Source organism: Bidens hawaiensis, unplaced genomic scaffold (genome assembly GCF_021521415.1).
Source record: "Bidens hawaiensis isolate Kalapana, Puna unplaced genomic scaffold, B.hawaiensis_p1.1 tig00000978_1, whole genome shotgun sequence".
In the NCBI taxonomy this organism is placed as follows: Eukaryota; Viridiplantae; Streptophyta; class Magnoliopsida; order Asterales; family Asteraceae; genus Bidens; species Bidens hawaiensis.
This window is the reverse complement of record NW_027491058.1, coordinates 1115318-1136633: the sequence shown is the minus strand read 5'-3', so window position 1 is coordinate 1136633 and position 21316 is coordinate 1115318. Positions and strand designations below refer to the sequence as shown.

The 21316-nt window shown below is 34.3% G+C and overlaps 1 protein-coding gene and 2 pseudogenes across 3 annotated transcripts; all 3 read left to right on the top strand.

Annotated features, from left to right (window-relative positions):
- The first annotated feature begins 1827 nt into the window (after window positions 1-1827).
- Window positions 1828-7714, top strand: LOC143549780 (uncharacterized; annotated as a pseudogene). Its single transcript, XR_013138198.1, has 6 exons — window positions 1828-2103; window positions 3820-3928; window positions 6294-6431; window positions 6508-6582; window positions 6662-6814; window positions 7495-7714. The product of XR_013138198.1 is annotated as an uncharacterized LOC143549780 (transcript).
- A 1813-nt stretch (window positions 7715-9527) lies between these two features.
- Window positions 9528-11379, top strand: LOC143549768 (uncharacterized; annotated as a pseudogene). Its single transcript, XR_013138196.1, has 2 exons — window positions 9528-9831; window positions 10462-11379. The product of XR_013138196.1 is annotated as an uncharacterized LOC143549768 (transcript).
- Window positions 11380-14227: 2848 nt separating this feature from the next.
- On the top strand, window positions 14228-19024 carry LOC143549352 (RNA pseudouridine synthase 5-like). Its single transcript, XM_077040259.1, has 13 exons — window positions 14228-14283; window positions 15355-15382; window positions 15479-15525; window positions 15630-15720; window positions 15800-15944; window positions 16032-16094; window positions 16730-16839; window positions 16977-17052; window positions 17173-17240; window positions 17350-17419; window positions 18139-18217; window positions 18314-18407; window positions 18950-19024. The coding sequence occupies exons 1-13, from the start codon at window positions 14228-14230 to the stop codon at window positions 19022-19024; spliced, it is 1002 nt and encodes a 333-aa protein (XP_076896374.1).
- Window positions 19025-21316: the final 2292 nt, after the last annotated feature.

The window sequence follows — 21316 nt, the reverse complement described above, 5'->3', positions numbered from 1 at the left end:
TCTTTATGTTTCATTTCTGTAAGTCGGTGTCATTTTGCCCTATCGTTGTTATCTTTTTTTATTTAAGTCTGGCCTTCGACGCATGTGAAGACAAGTTGGTCTTTTTACTTAATTTTCTTTAAAAAATCTTCTATTAAGCTACAATTAAAATAAATCTAAATCTATGGACCGATTCACTTTTTATAAATGACTTAAAGTTTTAATGATATTTAAAAGCGATAAATTAAACCAAATGTTTAAAAAACAATGTTCTTATAGATTCAAACTTAATAAAAGATTAATTTGTTCCATTCATGTTTTAAACAAATGCTTATCATGCTCTTCAAAACATATGGATAACATGCAAACTAGAATAAAGATAGACACTAAATAAAAGATAAACCAAATAAAGAGAGATTCAAATTCAAATCTTCAATCTGGAGACGTCATCCGCATCATTTAACCATCCAAATATATCTTGATCATATCGCTCTAGACGTGCACAAAAAAACCGGTTCCGGAACCTAACTGGTGGAACCAAACCGGAACCGGTTCCAGTTCCTACCCGGTTGGCCCAATACCCGGTTTGGGTATTTTTGTACCCGAAAATCGTACCCGGTTCTCCTATTTGTATGTCCCCATCGGTTCCAACCCGGTTCTTAATTGTAACCGGTTCGGTTCCTACCCGAAAAAACCGGTTCCGGCGGGTTTTTATTGAAAAGTCAAACACAGGTCAAACTAGCCGTTGGAACCGGTTCCAACGGTAATATAGCCGTTGGAACCGGTTTTGAGACAAAATATAGCCGTTGGAACCGGTTTTTAATTCGGGAATACTTATTTTTGGGTTGTAGAGCCAGACGATTCTCCCACTTCCGCTTTTTTAGCATCCAAACTTCTTTTCTCTCGACAATACTTATTCGTATGTTTTCGTAATGTCGAGTTGGACACTGCTTTAAGAAACTTCGAGCAATATTTGCAACGTGCCATCTCATGTGAGTCGGTCATTAGACACAAATCGTAATGAACCCAAACATCGGGGCATCTTGTTGTTTCGATCACCATAACAACGTCGTCATTAGTTGCCATTTGTTGTCGGTTTAAGCTTAATTGTGTTTTGGAGTGTGTTTTATAGTTTTGGAAGTGGTTTAACAAGTACACACTCATACATTGGTATTTATAAAATGAAAAATGGCTAAATATAGTAATAAAACCGGTTCCAACGGTCAAAAACGGCTATATAGCCGTTGGAACCGGTTTCTAACGGCTATATTGTTTGAATTTCAAAAAAAACCGGTGGAACCGGTTTTTACGTAATAACCGGTCCGGTTCCAACCCTACCGGTTCCTAAAAGTTTGCATTTCTGGCATCGGTTCGGGTCTGGAACCGAACCGGTTCTTGACTGGAACCGGTTTCATTTTCTACCCGGTGTGAAAAAAACCGGTTCGGGTTTTCAAGGTGAACCCGATTTGTGCACCTCTATATCGCTCAGACGTGTATATTTTTATCTACGTTCCAACATAAAATTTTTATTCAAAACCGAGTCGGGTCAAACTATATATACCCTCCAACAATATTCATAAGAGGGATGAGAGTCGGGGTTGGATGGTCGACGGACCTCGTCTAGGCCTGAATTTTTTTAAATTTTTCTTATTTATATGTGTTTTTATAAAAAAAACAATATGTATATTTAATGTTGAAGCTGAATTAGTTATATTATATAAGTAAAGGGACCATTTACAAAACTCGTACGTAAAAACTTATAAAACCTTCACCAATTAATCACCACCACTATAAATTATTAATCACAAATCTCTAAATTCAAAACCAAAAAGCTTTAGATCGACAAATATGGACGACCAAATCACCAGCAGCAGCAGCAGCAAACCCTCCGTCAAACCTAACGGTGGCGGTGGTCATGTACAACAACAACAGTCGTCGTTGTTAGAGACCATCAAATCAGAGCGTCACGTGTGGCTCATGAAGTGTCCTCCCATTGTCTCTCGTTCACTCACCAATAAACAATGGCAACCGCAGTCATCAACACCTATGGAATCACCTGTTGGAGCGAAAGTGATCGTGACCGTTGATCCGCTCCTTCCGAATAACGATTTCTCATCTACTCAGGTACCTACTTTACTTATATTCTAAATGTAATTAAACCCTAATTGCATATGTGATTTTAATGTATTTATGTATGCATGCATGCATGCTACGTGTAAGTTAATGAGGTGCATTGAAATAGCTGGAACAATAATATTAATGGATAAACAAGGCATTCTTCATGTTACTTCGCTAAGCTTTAATTATCATACAAATGACTGCTTCGTGAACACGCCTAACTGATGTTGGACAGTTAGGCATTATGGACTTGTTTGTGAACGATTCACACAAAGAAATGAACACGTATGAAGACAAACACTGTTTTATTTGTTTTGGCTAACCTAGAATGTTAATCTATGTTAGTGTTTTTTTTTTAATTTAAATATAAATATAATATAATTATTAATATTACATAAGTGTTTGGATCAAATACAAACGAAATTACAGTAATTACATCATAGAGTAACATAGTTACTAGTTACTCTATGATGTAATTACATAATTACTCTACTTGTATATATAATTGCCCTACTTGATTCTCACACTTAGCACGTTAATTTCATTATTAGTACGTTAACTTTCCCTATTACATAATGCTAATATATTTATTTTTTTATAGGTGATACTTTTGCTTAAATCTATATGATAAGACTGAAAAGTCATAAATAAAAATATAAAAACCTCCAATGAACAACACGTAAAAAAAATTAATGAACACCAACGAACACCTCATCGAACGTTCACGAACACAATTGAACGAACATGACCTTTGTAACTAAATTCCTTGTTCATTCATTTGTTAAACTAACGAACATAAACAAACATTCCGGTGAACAGTTTACAAACAATTCGCCGAGCGTGTGGTTCATTTACAGTCCTAGATATATAATTAAATAGTAGAGTTTGCAGTATCTCTCCTTTCTTTATGTTCATAATTATCAGTGTAGCGGTGTACCATGCCAGATTTTCATTTTCATGTTCATGTTCATCACGTACTGTTGAATGATTTAAGGCTTGCATGACTAGTTCTTTTATGTTAAGGTAATTAATCACGTTGTTTAGAAGACATATATTCAAACAAAACAAACACATAGATAGTGCCTTCTTGCTAATTTGTAGCAATTTAGGGCTCATCTCAGTCCAAGTTTTGTGAGTTGGTTATAGCTAGATACCTTATTTGGTTTTGGGAAAGGATTGGAAAGCCACTTGGCTACTAGATACAACTAATGCTAACTAACCAGAATACCATATTTATATAACTTATAAGATAAATTATAAATAGTGATAAACACAGTATTTATCTGTATTGGTTGTTGGTTAATCTTCCTTTGGCTATGATTGCTTGATGGTATTCACTAATTGAAAGAAAATAACAAAAGAAAGTAGTTTAGTTTGCTTGTATTGTGGATTTGTGGGATGATTTCAAGATAGAAAGCATAAAAGAAAAGTTCTTTTTTTTTTTCACTTTTCTTATCATCTTTTTATTTATTTTTTTATTTTCTTTATTGTACTTTAGAACTTCTTATTCAAGGCAGTAAAAAGTTTATATACTAGATGGAAAAATAAGTGCAGCACTAGTTTAAAGGAAGAGTATAAATGTCATAAATTTGAAAATGGGTATATACTATATATATATTTGATGTTGCCTAGCTAAATTGATCATCTTTAGCACAATTGATTTGTGCAAACTTTCTTAATATCCTTGTGATTTATCCAATTGCTACATGATCATGTGATCAGTTTACTATGGAGTTGGTTGGCACTGAATCAGGGAGAATACCCAAATGTTACTCTATGGACATGTCAACAGATTTCATTCCCATGTCTGTGTTTTCCGAATCCAAACAAGGCGAGTAGTTTTTATTTTTAATCTGTGTTTTATGTCATATAAAGTTGTATACTTAGGTGCTGTTTGTTTTTGCAGACATAAACTGTCTGCAAGCTGATTTCATCTGTTTTCATGTCTGCAACTGAAGATGTGGTCTGAAGATCTGCAAGCTGAAAATATAAGACTGTTTGTTTTTATAAGCTGATACTGTCTGCATAACTGTCAAACTTATCTCACAAGATAGAAGTCATTTATTCAAGTTACATAGAAAATATAATAATAAAACCAAGTTTAAAAACACAAATAGTGAAATAAACTCAAAGTACATTATTTTGCATTAATTCTTGTGCTATCTGATCTCGAAGTTGACTCATGAATTCACGGTCCGCTGCACTTCCATGTCGATCTACTTCTTCTTCACCACCATCTTGTGCATGTTCATCTCCATCTTGAAGGCGTACATTTGGGTGATCATATTCATCAAAAAGTTCATCACTTAAGCCCTCTTTCCGTATAAAATTGTGAAGCGCAAAACATGCAATCGTAACATTTCGTTGTGTAAAACATGCAAGCTTTGTCCATTTCTACCTATCCTCCCTATTTCTTCAAGACATGTTTCTAATAAGCATTTAACAGCCTCATCCGTCCATTGTTGTCGACCATCATTAGTTTCCATCTAGAATTAAATCACACTTAACATACAAGACAAACTGCTCTAATAAACAACACAAAACAGCTCAAAAAACTGCACAAAACATGCAGCAAAACTGCTCTAATAAACAGCACAAAATATGAATGAAAGGGAAACCATCAGGTAAGACGACTAAAGTTTCAAGCTTTAATGCTTAATTAAGTTACCAAGAAAAGGTCTTTAAGGCAATATGAATGATACTATGATAACAACTGATAACTAGTATATTAGTATATTACAAATATGTAGAGGACCTACCTCTTTAGACATTCTCAAAACATATACATAAAGGCAAAGGACGATTGCAATTCTGAAGAGGTTTTACTTGATTAAAGTCATGAGCATTGACTTTAATCATTGTGTGTTTAATTGGAGATAACTAAATTCAGTGGATGTCAAAGTCAATGAAAAATGCAGGATTGCATGGCTGTTTAATAAGCAAGTAATTTTCTGTCTTCAATACTCATTGTGTGTTTAGCACAAAAAATACAAAGACCAATTCTTAAATTTAGTTATCTCCCAAAAGAACTTAAAATGTCACGAAACCTACCCAAAATTAGAGATGAGCCCGGGATGGTACCGGTACCGATCCCGAAAACTTGAAATATTATTAAGATGATGAGAAATGGACTCATCCTAAGATACTAAATGTACCAAATTACCCTGCCACCACTTCAGTTTGGGTATCGTCTAATAACCGAACCGAATCGTGCTCGGCCATCAACCTAAGATACTAAATGTACCAAATTACCCTGCCACCACTTTAAACTGAAATATACTTTTAACAAAAACCAGATTGAAATTGAAAGAAATAACTCAGATAACAGCCCAAAAAATATATTAAGTTTAAACAAAAATGAATAAACTTTATAAATGATATCATATGTGTTTTAAATTATTTGTTAAGCATTAGTTAGTAACTTTATTTTGACCAAATTCAACCACATAATCAAGCAAGTCTCACACAGGCATTTCATCGAGCACTTGGTATGCATTTCTTAAAAAACAATGCAAACATATTCTTTCAGCCCCATAATAACAAATTTAATCAACAATCATCATATTAAGCACTCATGGTTATAAGTTATCACATAAGAGTTTAGTACCTGCAAGTGGATGACCAGTGAGTGATTCAATTGATAAGAAATTGTGGATTCGGTGGGTTTTAGCAGATATTCTAAACACAGAAGGACACTCAATTTTCAAAATATGAAGCTTTTATCAAAATATGAGAATGATTCAATGGTTCAATCTTCGTGATCGCTAGGAATTTCTCAATTTAAACTGTTGTAATATTATACCTAAACCCGACCCCCCCTAGTTTAGGGTTTTGTTTTTCAATCAACACCATGGGAGGGGCTGGTCGGAGGAGAAGAGGGAGGTACCTGGCCGGAGGAGAAGAGGGCGGTCACCGGAAAAATGATCGGAGGAGGAGCGCCTGATGTTGTGTGCGTACCTGGTTGGAGGAGAAGAGGGAGTAGGGTTTTGTGAAGATGTTATAAGAATGAGATCCCTGTCTTATTTTTGAAGAGGAAATAAGATGTGTTCAGATCTGTTTAAAAAAAAAAAACAAACAGTCTTCAAGGGAGACGTCTGCGCGCCTGCAGACATAAGCTCCCTTGAAGATGTTTGAAGAAAAAACAAACACCCCCTTATAGCATGCAAATGGTAATATATCATAATTTTGATATGAAGCCTCAGGAAAGGTTTCTGTTGAAGGGAAAATATATCATAAGTTTGATATGAAGCCTCATAATGAAAACATGGAGGAATATGGGAAGTTTATGTCGTGAAAGAACAAACAAATACATGACTAAAACCCGACAGATACAGGTTGTTTTCCGCTTTTCTTTTATTGTTGTTATTGTTATTATATTATTAACCAGTTGGAATTTCTTGTTTGTTTAAGGTTATTAACAACGATCGTGGAGCGCATATGAGGCCTATGCCGGGGTTGATTCCCTTAAGACCCCTTTCACAGAATGTAATTTAAGATTCTTTTTTATTTGACCCGTTTGAGGTTTAATAAAAAATAAATAAAAGAACTCGTTTAAAATTTACAGGAAAAAAAGAAAGCTCCGGTCAAAGGATCGGACACGAAAAGAACAAGACGAGACCGAGACCGTGGAGGAATGGAAGACATTATGTTTAAACTCTTTGAGCGACAACCAAATTGGAGCTTAAGGAACCTTATTGCTGAAACAAATCAACCTGAAGTATGTTACTTTACGTCTTTTGTTATTTACGTGTAAGGGCAAAATGGTCATTTTAGAAAGCTAATAGAAAAGGCTGATTTTTTTTTCCGGATTAGGTGGTTTTATAAAATAAAGAAAATGATTTTAGATGATTGACTAAATTTTAACTGCTTTTAAGTAATTTGCTATCTCAGATAGCGGATTATAAGGTCACATCAGCTAAGTTTTCCAAGTAGCAGTCTAAGTCATCCAATTTTGGCATGTGGAAGCCACTATCTCAAATAGCAGATTACACAAATCACCATTTTTGGACGATGACTTGGGCTTGGACAATGACATGGATTGTCACTTGGAAAGTTAGTTGATATGTTCTTATAATCTACGATATGGGAGATGACATATTACCTAAAACCACTTTAATTTTTGTAAAACCACCTAATCCAACAAAAAAAATCCTACAAGTTACCCTTATGTTTTCATTTCGTTAACCAGTTTAATGGCCAAAATGCCCTTATATGCGAGACAACATAGATCAGGATGATTGTTTGTTGTTTTCCTTTTCCTAGTTTAAGGACAACAAGTGCGATTTTTCTATATATTTAGAGATCGAAAACTGAAGTTTAGTATTTTTTTTTTAATATATATATTTAGCATCATTGATGCTAATCATTAATATATAGATGTGTGTGTTTTGGTTTCAGCAATTTCTGAAAGATTTGCTGAAAGATCTGTGCATCTACAACTACAAAGGATCAACCCAAGGGAGTTACGAGCTCAAACCGGAGTATAAGAGATCGACCGAAGTACAAGAACAAGGACCAGCATCAAAATAATTAATTTGCATTTGTTTGTGTGTTGATCTTTATACGTTGACATGTTTTGTTGCTGACAAACCATTATTTTTGCTAAATATAAGAAAAACCATCTGAAAAGAAATAATAAAAAAAAGAATGTATTAATTTTCATGACAACACCATGAAAATTATGTCAAACACGGTCAGTTTAACCTTTTTTTTTTTTTTTAATTTTCTATAAATTTACAAAAAGAAAATAAAAATACAAATGTAAATATATTACGCGTCAAGTATACATATATCAGATGATTAATATTGTATAACAGCCTATATTAGCAGCATTTTTTTTACATGTGACAACAAAGTGAATGAAAAGATGTGCGGATGGTAGAACAAGAGAAGTAGATAACTCTTTTTCATACCATTTTAATTACATCAAATATGCATATGTCAAATTATTAATATTGCATAACAATACCTATTAACTCTTTTTTTTAATGTGATTTGAGTGAATGAGAAGATGTGAGAATGGGGGAGCCAAAGAATACTTTTCATCATAACATACAGTGTATTTTAATCATACAAGACTCGCATACAAGGGGTTAATACAATAAATATAAAGTTACAAGAGAAAGTAATGATAATTGGTAATCACAATAAGTATTATTTATAACATATGTATAATATAAGTTTTTGTTTTAGTTATGAAATTCTGCTGCAAAATACTTGACTTTTTTAACATAAAATATATATTTTAAATAATTAATAAAAATAAATATATTAAACATCATGCTTGCGTTGCGTGGTATAAGTATATATGTGTGAACCCTCGGGTGGGCAAAAGTGAAATTGCACTAACTTTGACGTTATTTTACTAATCTCGTGAAAATAACCGAAAGACAAGGGTACATGCACCAACCGGCCGGTGTTCCTATGGTTGAATGTTATGTGCCTTATGTCCAAGGCTTGATGCAAAACTATTATCGAGCCGGGGTCTCACTGGAAGCAGTCACTCTATCCTTACGAGGTAGAGGTAAGGCTGTCTACATCTTACCCTTCTCAGAACCTACCATAGCTTTATTATGGTGGGATTTACTGAGTACGATGATGATGATATTAAATGGGTCAACTTGCGAACTAGCCGGCCAATCCAAACCCAAACTTATGTAACTAAACGTGGCCAGCCCGTTAAACTAAACTCAAACTCGCAAATTACTAAACTCAAACTCGCAAATTACGTGTGTCGTTTTGTAAAAAGGAAAAACAATATTTTGAAACCACGATGAGTTTTATTAAATTCTTTTCAAAACTTATATACTAAAATGCAAGTTTCCATATTTAAAACCAGAAAACTAAACACACATTTTTCATGATAACTAATCACAAAAATATTAAAACTAGAAAAAAAAAACACATTTTTCATGAACACTAAAAATAAAAAAAGTAGGATTAGGTAAGCAATAGCATGCATCCAGAACATATGGAGTGAATTAGTCAACGGAAGGCAGCAAGAACATGCTAATTTAATAATAATAAAAAACAAAAGCACCCAACATTTGACCCAAATCAATTGGAAACGTTCTTGATTGGTCAAAGTCAAACAAGTGCGTGTGTGCATCACGCTGTTATATATACAACACATGTTCTTACCTATACTACTCCATTATTTGATTCTTTCATCTGTTATTCATTCCAAGTTCATATTCATCTGCATCATCATCATCTTCAAGGTATGATCTAATTACACCTTATTTGCTATTTGATTTCTAAATATTGAACATGGGTTTTATTATTGACTTTTGTTGGTCAAACTTTTATTATTGTAATCATAACATGTTATTTCAAAAATTTGACACCATTTCCTTTGATGTGATTATCAAGTATTTATATAATATCAAAATTTAAGCGTATTCACATCAATTTTGAAATCGAAAGCAGTTCATCTTTGACTTTCAAAGTCAATCACTATCTGCATCTATACACAATAGTGGAGTTAATAATATCTTTGATGCATCCTCATTTCATATCATGATTTTGTTATGAAAGATATTGCTACTTTTGTGTTATGTTACGAAACCGATATTGATTTACCTTCTTTTTTGTGTGCAGATCAGCTTCCTGTTGAAAATCAACTTCTTGTAAAAAAATATGGCTGAGGAATCATCAACTTCCAGACATAATATTGTTAGTTGCCCGTTTTTGCGCAACATTAACGAGCCAACTAGTTTCTCTTTTTCTTCATCGGTGCATATTCCATTGCCGTTATGTTACATTCGATTTATATCTTCAATATAGTAATTTTATTTTAATTAAAAGTTGTGTATGCTATCTTTTATCGTATATGCCCAATCACCGTGTTGTTCAGTACATAACCAGTTTACCTGAACACCACATGACTATTCATGGGTTGACACGAACATGGTCGTTTAACCGAAGTTGTATCAGTTTTTGAATATATATATTTTTTCACAATCAGTACTTTAAAATTATAACTTTATAACAAAAAATTTTGAAAAAAATCAAATGTATAGTTGCATTTTAATTATAAAATCGTATGTCAGTTTCTCTTTTAAGTTTTAAATATTCGCATAAAATTCTCTAGCAATTTAATTTATAACAAAACGCATTTAAAAAAACAAAATATAAATAAACTTGTTAAACGTGTCAATCCGCCAGCGCCAGGTTGACACAATGATGACCCGTTTAGCTAAATGGGTTCGACTCAAATCTAACCCGAACTTGTTGACACTAATCCCAAACCCGCGAATTTCATGTTGTGTAAAAAATTCACACCCCTGTATACAAGGAACTTGTTAAAATGTCTAAAATACCCTTTTTGGGACATATTCTCACGGATTTTCTCTCATGGTACAGGCACGAGGAACCAAAGGTCCAATATTCGAAGACGGTCCAAGTTTTGACTCGGCATTTAGACTTTTCCATGGTCAAAACGGTGTGGTCCCACTTTCGGACCCAACATCACACGCTCCTCAAAACATAAGGTCCGAGCCACCTCCACAACAGTTCCACCCCTTAGCCGCCAGAGCGGCTACAATCAACCTCTCGGGTTTTGGTGGGGCCTTCGGTTTCGATGCATTCAATAATATGTTCAAAAACCATCAACACAAACATAAACCATCCAAAAGAAGTAATAATAATAATCATGAAGCATTGGGTGAAGAGTGGTTACAAAGTGGAAAATGCCCAATGGCTAAGTCCTATAGATCAGTCACTAATGTGTTACCAATAGTGGCTAATGTATTTAAACCGCCAACGGGTATAAACTACCGCTGCCCGCCTGTCATTGTGGCAGCTCGGGCTGCACTAGCCAAAACCGCCTTTGCAAAGAACCTCCGGCCCCAAGCATTGCCTACAAAGGTGCTTGTGATTGGTGTTATGGGCATGGCGGCTAATATCCCGTTAGGGATGTGGAGAGAACACACGTAAAAGTTTTCGCCTTCGTGGTTTGCAGCGGTCCATGCTGCGGTCCCGTTTATAGCAATGCTTAGAAAGTCGGTTTTGATGCCCAAATCTGCTATGGCGTTTACATTAGCAGCTTCAGTTTTGGGTCAAGTGATTGGGTCCCGGGCTGAACGATATCGGCTTAAGGAGAAAGTTGGTTTGGGCCATCTAGTGACGGTTACGGGTGGACATTGTGGTGAGTCGTTCGAGTTGGAGTCCGCGTCTCTGCAGGCGATTGGGCCGGTTTCTTGAGCTACTACATTTGTACAATTGTTGTAGGATTTATGAAGAAATTTTTTTTTGTATGTTGTATTATATGAGTTATAATATTATCAACACATGCAGTGTTCTACTAAGTTTCAACTTGAAACTCTATGTTTATTTGAGTTACATTCATATATTATAAATAATAATAACCTCTTCTATATGCATTCAACATATGCTTTTTAATGAATAGAGTGTGTGATTTTTTATGATAAAGCTTCTTTGATTAATTTATCTCATTGGATTATGAGTTAGGTTGATTTTTCCATGCTACTTCAAGCCCAGAAAGTTTGAATGGTGTTCTTAGAGCCTAAGCTAGAATTAAGTGGTGGTTTTTGTATCTCAGTTCGCGTTTCGAATTGCTAAACGACTAGTTCGTGTGTCGTTTTTGTATCTCGAATAAACGTTGCCTATCAGTTTGTTCTGAATTTAAATATGCGCCTTTTATCCGTTAGTATGTTGTTCAAAAAATCAAAATGGCATAGAATCTTCATACATCACTTTCGCCTATAAGGCTGGTTTGTGTTGGAAGTTGTGGTTATTGTTTCTGGTGCCTAAAAAATGTGTTCCATCATCCCTAAGTTATATAGGGAGGAGTCATCTATACAGTGGCAGATCCAGGATTTTTATCCTATGGGTTCACCTTTTTTCGGTGGTCAAAATACGCACTTTTGGGTCGGGTAGGGTCGGGTCAGAGAACATATAAAATACGATATCGTAATAAATAGATATTATATTAACAAACACATAATAAAATCACGAGGCCATTAGAACTGGTTTTATACCCATCCAGTAAACGAGTATTTTAATTTCATAAAGATATAAATATTTGTTTTCTTTGCACTATGAACAAAACAATATTTGTTTAAACCACGTTATGCTTTTTGTCAAATTTAACAAGAGAAATAAAAAAAAAGTCAACTTTGGCAAATATCAACTAATCAATAACCACAACATATTTGAATTAACAAAAACTAATGAAGAAATAAATAACCATGGGTAAATCATAAATGTGGCTGCTGCATAGTGTAGGACGTGGGAGGAAGTCCAACGGCTGAAGGATATTTAATGCATATTGTATATCAGTGTTAAAAATAAAAACATTGCCTGTACAGTGATTCAAACAGGCGACCCGCTCCTTCAAAACAAGACATGCTAGCCACTGGAACATGTAATCAAACTTGCAAATGGGTTCACTGCAGGTTTTTATATACTGTTTCCAGTAAAAATCCGAAACTCAATGGGTTCCCGTAAACCCGTAACTCAGTACGTAGATCCGCCCCTGCATCTATACGTGTGCTGCCTACGTCACCACTCTTTCTTTGGGGCTTGGTTGTTTTCAGGATCGCATTCGGCGGTCCATGACAGTGAAATACAAGCTAAATTTGATCGGGAAATAGACATGTTTGCTCATGAAGATAGTTAAGAAGGTTCAAGGATGGGAGGCAATATCGTTTCATTGCGGTGCGGGAGCTAGGGCTAGAGCCATAGCCACATCAGGATCACCCAGCAACGCATTGTCATGTGGTTAGACTAGGCCTGATCCCTGCACACGTGGATGACATGTTACGTGAGCTTGTTGATACCAGTCGCCTGATAGAGGCCAGGGTCGTGTGGATGGTGGATTGGATGATTCGTCAGACGACGGAGGGGGCATTCCAGTTGCCAAGGTGCCAGATATACCTGGTTCACCACCTGTCACAGCCCCGACCCCTATACCCTGGGAGGGAAGCCGTGAACATTGATTGGTGGTATCGGTGTTTATTAAATTATTTTGCAGCGGAATATTTCATCAGAACCGTAGTTAGGAAAAATGATCAGAGTTATAAAAACACCATGATTATTATTATGATAAACCGAGAATTTAATCCCTTTTTATACAAACATAAGTTTTATAGGGTTAAACCCTAATTTACAAAACATGTTTCTTTATTCTGGTGACAAGCCACTTATTTAAGCTGGAAGCCCGCGGGCATCATTCATTTGTCTCTAACAAGTCACCTGAAACATGTTTAAACTATTTGACCAGCAAGAAATACTGGTGAGTACATTCATTTGTAAATGACACATTTTACAGTTACAGCATTAAGATGTTTTTACACATGTCTGCTTACAAATTACCGAAAGGTATGTCACTCGACCGTATCTATGACTGTGGTCATATTACTTATTGGCTAACACGTGTCCAATAAGTAACGTGTAATAGCCCAGTAGGCAAGCCTTGTATACAAAACCCCACAATACCAGTAGTAACCATCCCGTAAGTCTACAGAGACTTAATCACTGTAATGTATTTAAAATACTTTTAAAATAGATTTGAAAACATTTAGACTATCTGGCATGAGTTTTATAGGTTTTGAAATCATCATGACAGTGTCAGAAAAATAGTTGTCTCACTCAAATGTAAGTGGTACAAAAACTCGAATGTTTCACCTTGCAAGTTTACAATTAAAGAAAACGCCTCTTGGTATTAAGCACCTAGGATAAACGCAATGTAGTATATCTAGATTAGTATAAAACCAATAATCATAACGATAATCACGAGAGTAGAAACTTTACACGATGGCACAGTGTCTTACCTTAATAGGAAGAGCCTTTGGATTCGTGTATATTTCTTTCGATCGGATAGGATATCGTTACAACACTCGGGTATTATACTATCTTAATATTATGTATGTGTGTGTGGAAATTCAGAGAGAATGAAAGAAGTTTTAAGCAAGGATTGAACGTCCCGTTGCCAATCTATTTATAGCAGTTTTTGGACCCCTTCGTGATACGCGATGGCCATAAATAGAAAGGCGTCGCGTATCACAAAGCATCTTATAGCTTTGTTGAGTTAGCCCTAAGCTTGCCACGTGGCACGCCACGTGGCAGGCTATGTGTCCTCTGCGTAACCTCCACGTCGCGGTACGCGATGGGTAGCTATATCAGCTCATCGCGTATCGCTACGCCGCCATATATTTGGATAAGGTTACACTTCATCGCGCTACGCGATAAGACTAATCTAAACCCGTCGCGTATCGCGATGGAAGGATTTTTAAAAAAAATTAATTCCCAACAAAAATACTAAGGTGGCCCTTAAGCGGCTCGCGGCGATGCGAGCGTGCAAAGTGCGCCATCAAAGCGCCATGATAATTACTTTTTGTTGTTATAAAAAGGCAACAATTATATAGCTTTGTAAGACAGTTCATTTGCACGAGAAAACACATTTATCCCACGCATTATCTTGAACTTTTACTAAATGAACATTAAGGTTATGTGAAGTACGGGTAGTCTAATAAACCAATGAAACATCAACAACATGTGTTTACAAGTAAGTCCAGGAGTGTTTATTACCTCATTTGACGTTTTAAAATTTGAAACTTCATAATAATAAGTAATATGTCAACGAACACTGCATGCAGTAGTCCATCTCCGGCGACGTTTGGGTCTTACCTACCGTGATATTCTGGTCTATTATCCTCCTCAATTCAATTCCCTTATCATTAATACTAATACAGATAGATATAACGAGTGAAGTCCATTTTAAATCTCTCTCAACCGTTGATTGATTGACGTTGATTGAGTTTTACTCTCTCAGACATCAGAGCTCAGCTCCTTCCTAATTCAATCCTTCAATTCAATACTTTTTAGGGCTGTAAATTAGGGATTACAAGTCTAAACGAGACGAGCCGAACCGAGCCCTGTAGGTTCGCACTGGACTCGTCAGTAGTTTTATAAGCCCGAGCTTTTATATGACAACAATTTTACTTATATATATTTGATATATTAAATAAAAGTCATTCAAGTAACAGGCTCATTTAGGCTTGTGAGCTGTCTCGAGCTCAACAAGTGAAGATCGGGCTTGGGGCCGTTTAATGAAACAAGCTTATTTGTAGGCTCGAGCTTGATAAGTTTGGCTCGATTCGGGCTTTTAACAAGCTGATCTTGAGTAGCTCACGAGCGGCTTGCCTCGTTTGCACCACTCCACTGCTATTTGTATATATAAGTATATGCATGTATGGTATATGTTGTATCTTCTTAGTACTAAACTTGGAGCAGTTGGTTGCAGAGGATTGAAAACGGTCAGGTTGGTTTCTGCATGTTGCTGTTACAGTTCCACTTATAACTGAGTATCAACAAAAATAGTGTTTATTCAAGTGACAGCTTTTGTGGCACATTGCAGATAACAGTCAATGGAACAGTTATTACTGATCCAAGCATTGTTCTCAGGTAATCCTTCTTACTATCAATAACTATATTAATTCATATATAGATTAAATACGCTTCATTACATTTTATTCTTTTAACATTGTTGGTAATTTTGTATTTGCTAGTACCGGTACAGAACTAGTATATCACAGACGTCCATGGAAAGAGCCATATGCGCCATACTTGCTTGAAGTTCTGTTTGAAGATGATCATTTGGTACTTGAATCTTAAACATATTTTTCTCGTGTGGCTTTTTGGTAATAATGTCGTTTAAATATATATTGGGCTATTTCAGATTGCTTTAAATAAACCATCTGGTCTACAAGTTTTACCTGGTGGACTATTTCAGCAACGAACTGTACTTACACAGCTTCAATGGCGTATAAAGAATCAAGAATTGTGTCCTGTTCCAGTTCATAGGCTTGGAAGAGGTACATCAGGTAACTTTTTTTTTTTTTAATTTTTATTTATAATCTAGATAAAGTGTGCTTTTGGGAATTGATACGAGTTGTTTATAATTTTAATAGGAATATTACTTTGTGCAAAAACAAAGGTTGCAAAAACTCGGCTTGCAGCTCTTTTTGCTGACAGCAGTTGTTGATAACAGGTTATTGAATAAAATCATTCCTTTTGATTTTGATGCATTTGTAGTTTTGTACCGTTGGTAAATTGACTAAATTCTAAGCTTTGATAACAAAATATAGGCTTGTAAACAAACCGAACGAACACGAAAGGAGCATGTGTGTGTTTGTTCGTTTAACTTTAACTGAACAAACGATTGAACACGATCTCAATTAAACGAACATGGTTTTCTTGTTCGTGCTCGTTTAATAAAAAAAATTAACGTGTTCATTTTTTAACAGTATAAACGAATGGTTCATGGACGTAAACGAACGAATGTAGCTGAAATTAGATGAGCAAACATAACTGAGATAAAATCAATTAAAAGTAAACATGAACAATAGTGTGTTGGGCCCAATAAAATTATTAAAGTTAGATTAAATGGCAATGGGCCTAAAAGTTTTAATGAAAATATTAATGAATATAAACAATCTAACTTCAATAAACATAAATGAACGAACTTAAACAAATGAATTTTAACGAACTTTCACGAACATAAATGACCGGACAAGACTAAATGAACAAAATTTTTGTTCGTGTTTGTTAGTTTATTTAATAAATGAACTTCCCACCGAACAGTTCATTGAACTTGTTCCGTTTACAGGCCTAACCAAGTCTTTATGTGGCAGAAAAGTCAACAATGAGGTCAACAAGGTTGGAAAAATGTCAAAAATATACAGGGCACTAGCAAGTGGAATTATAAGTGAGGATGAGGTGAAAGTTTTGAGCATATCTGTTTCTTTTAATTCTATTTCTGTTTAATAAATAATTAAGCTTTTTGTCTTAAATATTTATGTTTGTCGTTTTTCTCGAATCATGGTATGACAACATAAACACATCACATATTACAGGTTGTGATTGATGAGCCAATTGGAACAGTGAAGTATCCTGGTGTTGCTAAAGGATTATATGTTGCTTCACCTTCAGGTCTGTAATGCATTCTTTAGGCAATTGCCTACCATAAAAAATATTGGAAAACATTAAATAATGGTCAATGTTAATCTTTTGGATAATTATTATCCTTTGTTTTTGTCTTTCTCTATATAGGAAAACCCGCATTGAGCAAAGTTCATGTTTTGAAGAGAGATATTGAAAATAACCTCACGGTCGTTCAGGTTTGGATTTATAAATGTAGAGCTGTGTGTTCAACTGTTCGTGCGTGCGTGTTTATATATAATTAGTGCTAGTATTTATGCTTTTGTGTTTTTGTGGCAATGTGAATAGGTGGAGATTCAATCTGGTAGGCCCCACCAAATCCGAATTCATCTTGCGTTCATTGGACACCCTTTGATAGGTTTGCGTTTAAAACCCTGACTATTTATTATGTTTTGTTTTCATTTTGTGTACCTTTTCGATGAGAAATCATTTTTTCTTCATGATAAGTTATATATGAACACAAAAAATAATTGTCAAGCTAAAGAAACAAAGGCCCAAGTCAAGGTGCTTAACAACGCTCTTAAAGTAGTTTGAAATGGTGTATCTTCAAATTTAAACCTAAAATAGATTAATATGCAGAACTCCAAATTGCAGATCCGTCTTTTAATGGCACAAGTTGATTAAACATAAAACACAAAACACAATATGATCAAGTTTATGGTCGACTCTCTTTGTATTATATAAACTGAAAATTAAAACCTAAACCAACTCAAATAAGAAACAAGATAAAAGACTCAATATCTTAACCTAAAACGTGACTTCAAAAATAAGATAAACCAACACAATTAAGTAAATAACTAAAACCGACCCATATGACTCAATTCGGAATTCTTCCCCTTGCACGCCAAGACCTCTTGATTTCGCCAATCAGTTTCACTTTCCGTAAGTGAACAAACATTGACCAGTCTAACATCTTTTTCCATGAAAAAGTGTTATTCTCATAAATACATAAATTTGTTATCAAATGATTCAAAATTTCAAATTTCAAATCATCAAGAGAGCAAATAACCTAGACTTAAAAAAAAAGAACTGTATATTACAACCTCTTCTGGAGTTTTTTACATTCCATATTGGCAGGTGATCCACTTTATCTTACTGGTGGGAAACCACAGTGCTCTGTGCATGAAACTGTAGATGAAACATTTGCAGAAGATGGGTAATACACTATGTTTTATACAGTTTCATTTTGTTTTCTCAAGGGTTAAGACATTAATACTCTTGGTTTAAATCTTTATATGTTTATCTTATTTAGAGGGTATCAGAGGCCTGCAAATCCTGTTCCTGGGGACTGCGGTTACTACTTACATGCTCATCAATTAGTTCTTTGCCATCCGATCACAAATGAGGTATTATATGCTCAAATTCTTATATTTATACTTCTATGTCATGTCTTCTGTGATCAAGTTTCACGTTTGTTTTTTTAATTTCAAAATCTTGAGCTATTTAGTCTGCCCTAACGGATCCGAACGGGTAATCTGTGCCAAAATGGGTCAAACTGAGTTGGGTTGACCACGAACATTATTTTGCTTTTTTTGGATATTGTAGACATCTAATGTTTATGATCACCAAAATGTGCAATTTAAAAACTAATCTGAATATCTTGAACAAAGCCATCTGAGAGGGCTGTAAAAATATGCATTCTGGGTGACCTTCGACCCGTATAATCTGTTTGACACGTTTCCTTAACCAAGTTTTTTTTAACAGTCTCCCTATACAATCCTACTTTCTGAATTTTGAATGTCAAATCCAATGCTTTAAAATACAAAAAGTAGCACAAAATGAATCTAGTTTTCAGCTTTTAAAGGTTTTATACTTCTTTGATCTTTGAAAAAAACAACATAATTTTTTTTGTTTAAATATTTAGATTTGCATACTTGATAATTTGCAGGTGTTTAAAATAACAGCACCATTACCGCCCGCCTTCTTAAGTCACGAGAATGAACATATATATTTTGACCATTAGCAAAAGTAGTTATGTTTTAAATATATTATTAATATTAAATATTAATAAGATATTGTTTTTTAATCTTCTAGTTGGGCCAGATGAGTGGATCTGTTATTTTTGGGCCAGTGATATCTTAAAAGTTGTTTATTTATAGTTTTCTATTTGGAGAAAGTAGACTGTAGATGGACGAGGTTTAAAGACATATTCGATGATCCTTAAGTACAAGAATAATAATACATTATCAATTGCAAGTGTCATTATCTAGTCATCATTTATTGCAAGTGTCATCATCTAGTCAGTGTGGGGCTAAACCACCATAATCATTTCTTTAAACATTATGTCATATTGTTAACAGGTAATCGAATATGTTTCAAAATGTTGTGATAACAAATCAATTAGAAGTAGTAACATCAACACGAATCAGACAAGAAGCAAAAGATGGCTGTTGACAGAGAAAAACAACACTTTTCTTTAAACAAATTTAGTCACTTGGAACATATTTGCAACCTAGGTTGCTTAAAAACTGAAACTATCCGTTCTTTGTAATAAACGATATGTAGTTGCAATGATACACAATTGGAATGCTAAATGATCGGTTAATTGTGTCAAAACAAAACTGATTATGTGAAACAAACTAAACCCAGTTTATAGTTTTCTTTTTCGTTTTAAACGCAACACTTTTAAGTATTGGTGTCTTAATAAACTTAACTTTAACTTAATGGTAAGAACCGAATAATATTGCAAATTTTGCATTTCAAAACAAAAGGAATCCTCTTAGGAATTCTTCATCTATATATAAATATAAATGCTTTTATTTATAGTGGGTAGATAATTATGAAAAAGCAAGTATATTTAAATAACAATTAAGAAGCTTAAGTTAATCATTTTGTCACACATTGTGGAATATTTTAGTTAAAACTGATCTAATGTTTCTTTTTGAGAATCTTGGGTTATAGCTTTTTCAGAATTTATTTATTAATAACGAAAATATAACAGAACAATTAACCAAAATGAATATTTGGATTCCCACTAAAAGCAAAATTAGTGGAGCCAAAGAGCATCATGAAAGGCAAGCATATTGAACAAGATAAGAGGAGGACACGCATAGACATTTAAATATTCCTTGATGTATGTATGTATGTATGTATGCCCATAGTCTACACGATCCATTAAATATCAACAAACTCTGGTTTCATCTGATTACACTAAATTTCTCATACACACTAGAACATGCTACAACAACAATCACTACAAGTAACATATCATGAGTAGCAGGGCGGCCAACCTTTTTAAAGACCTAAAACAAATCAAAGAATTGTGGCCCTTTTATGAGTTTTGTTTTTATCAAACCGTTTTTCTATTCCGTCAAATATCAATAATAATTAACTTTAATAGCATGATCTATGTGTAATACATGTGTAATAATCAAAATATTTAACCTCTACATATGATCTTGATTTTTGCACATGTATTATAAACGTCTAAAGGTAATATACATAATGGTTAATTAATGTTATATATATATATATATATATATATATATATATATATAACAACGTGGTTAATGGAATGGATAACATTTGTTGTGCAACAAACAAATTGATTAACAAAAAAAGAGTAATAACAATTTAATAAAATATAATAAAAAAGAAAAACGTAAAAAAGTTAACGACCAAATCAATAGGAATTAGGAAACAAATAAAAAATAAGTGGCACACATTCACCTAAGTTCCCCTTTACCCTTCTTCCCAATAAAAACCCTTTGCTACCTACTTTCCTCATCTTCTGCATATGGAAATAGTTTAGCGACTTAATTGTCAACCAGCTCGATCGACTCTCTCTTCCTACTTTCCGAAACAAACCTGCTTATATATACTTTCAAAATATGGAGGCCTTTTCAAATTAGAGGCCTCAAACCCTTGCTTTAGTTGCTTATATGGTAGAGCCGGCTCTGATGAGTAGCCGAGCTGTTGGTAAGGTGTGATGTAAACAAATTAACCATACATTTATCTTTGACACATGTGTTGCTTCCAGAAAGACCCTTAGCTCCAAAACCCCATATCAACATAAAAAGTAGATTAGAAACGTATTGTATTTCACATGAAATCTAAACAACAAATAAAAAGAAACTTAAAAACACATTATACACGGTTCTAGTAATGTACCAACTCCAAAAAATCATGAAAGTGATAGTACACATAAAACATCATAGTAACATGCAAACAACATAAATGTAATATGCATATGCCACCAAAAACCAGTAAAGCTAAGCCTTTATGAGATTTGTCTATAGTGTTACTAACATCCCTA

Excerpts from the sequence above, each read along its gene's own strand:
- LOC143549352 (XM_077040259.1), top strand. The coding sequence starts at position 14,228 with ATGGGTAGCTATATCAGCTCATCGCGTATCGCTACGCCGCCATATATT. Across the intron at positions 14,284-15,354 it reads CCGCCATATATTTGGATAAG|TTGGTTGCAGAGGATTGAAA; the intron begins GTTACACTTCAT and ends AACTTGGAGCAG. Across the intron at positions 17,420-18,138 it reads CATTGGACACCCTTTGATAG|GTGATCCACTTTATCTTACT; the intron begins GTTTGCGTTTAA and ends CCATATTGGCAG.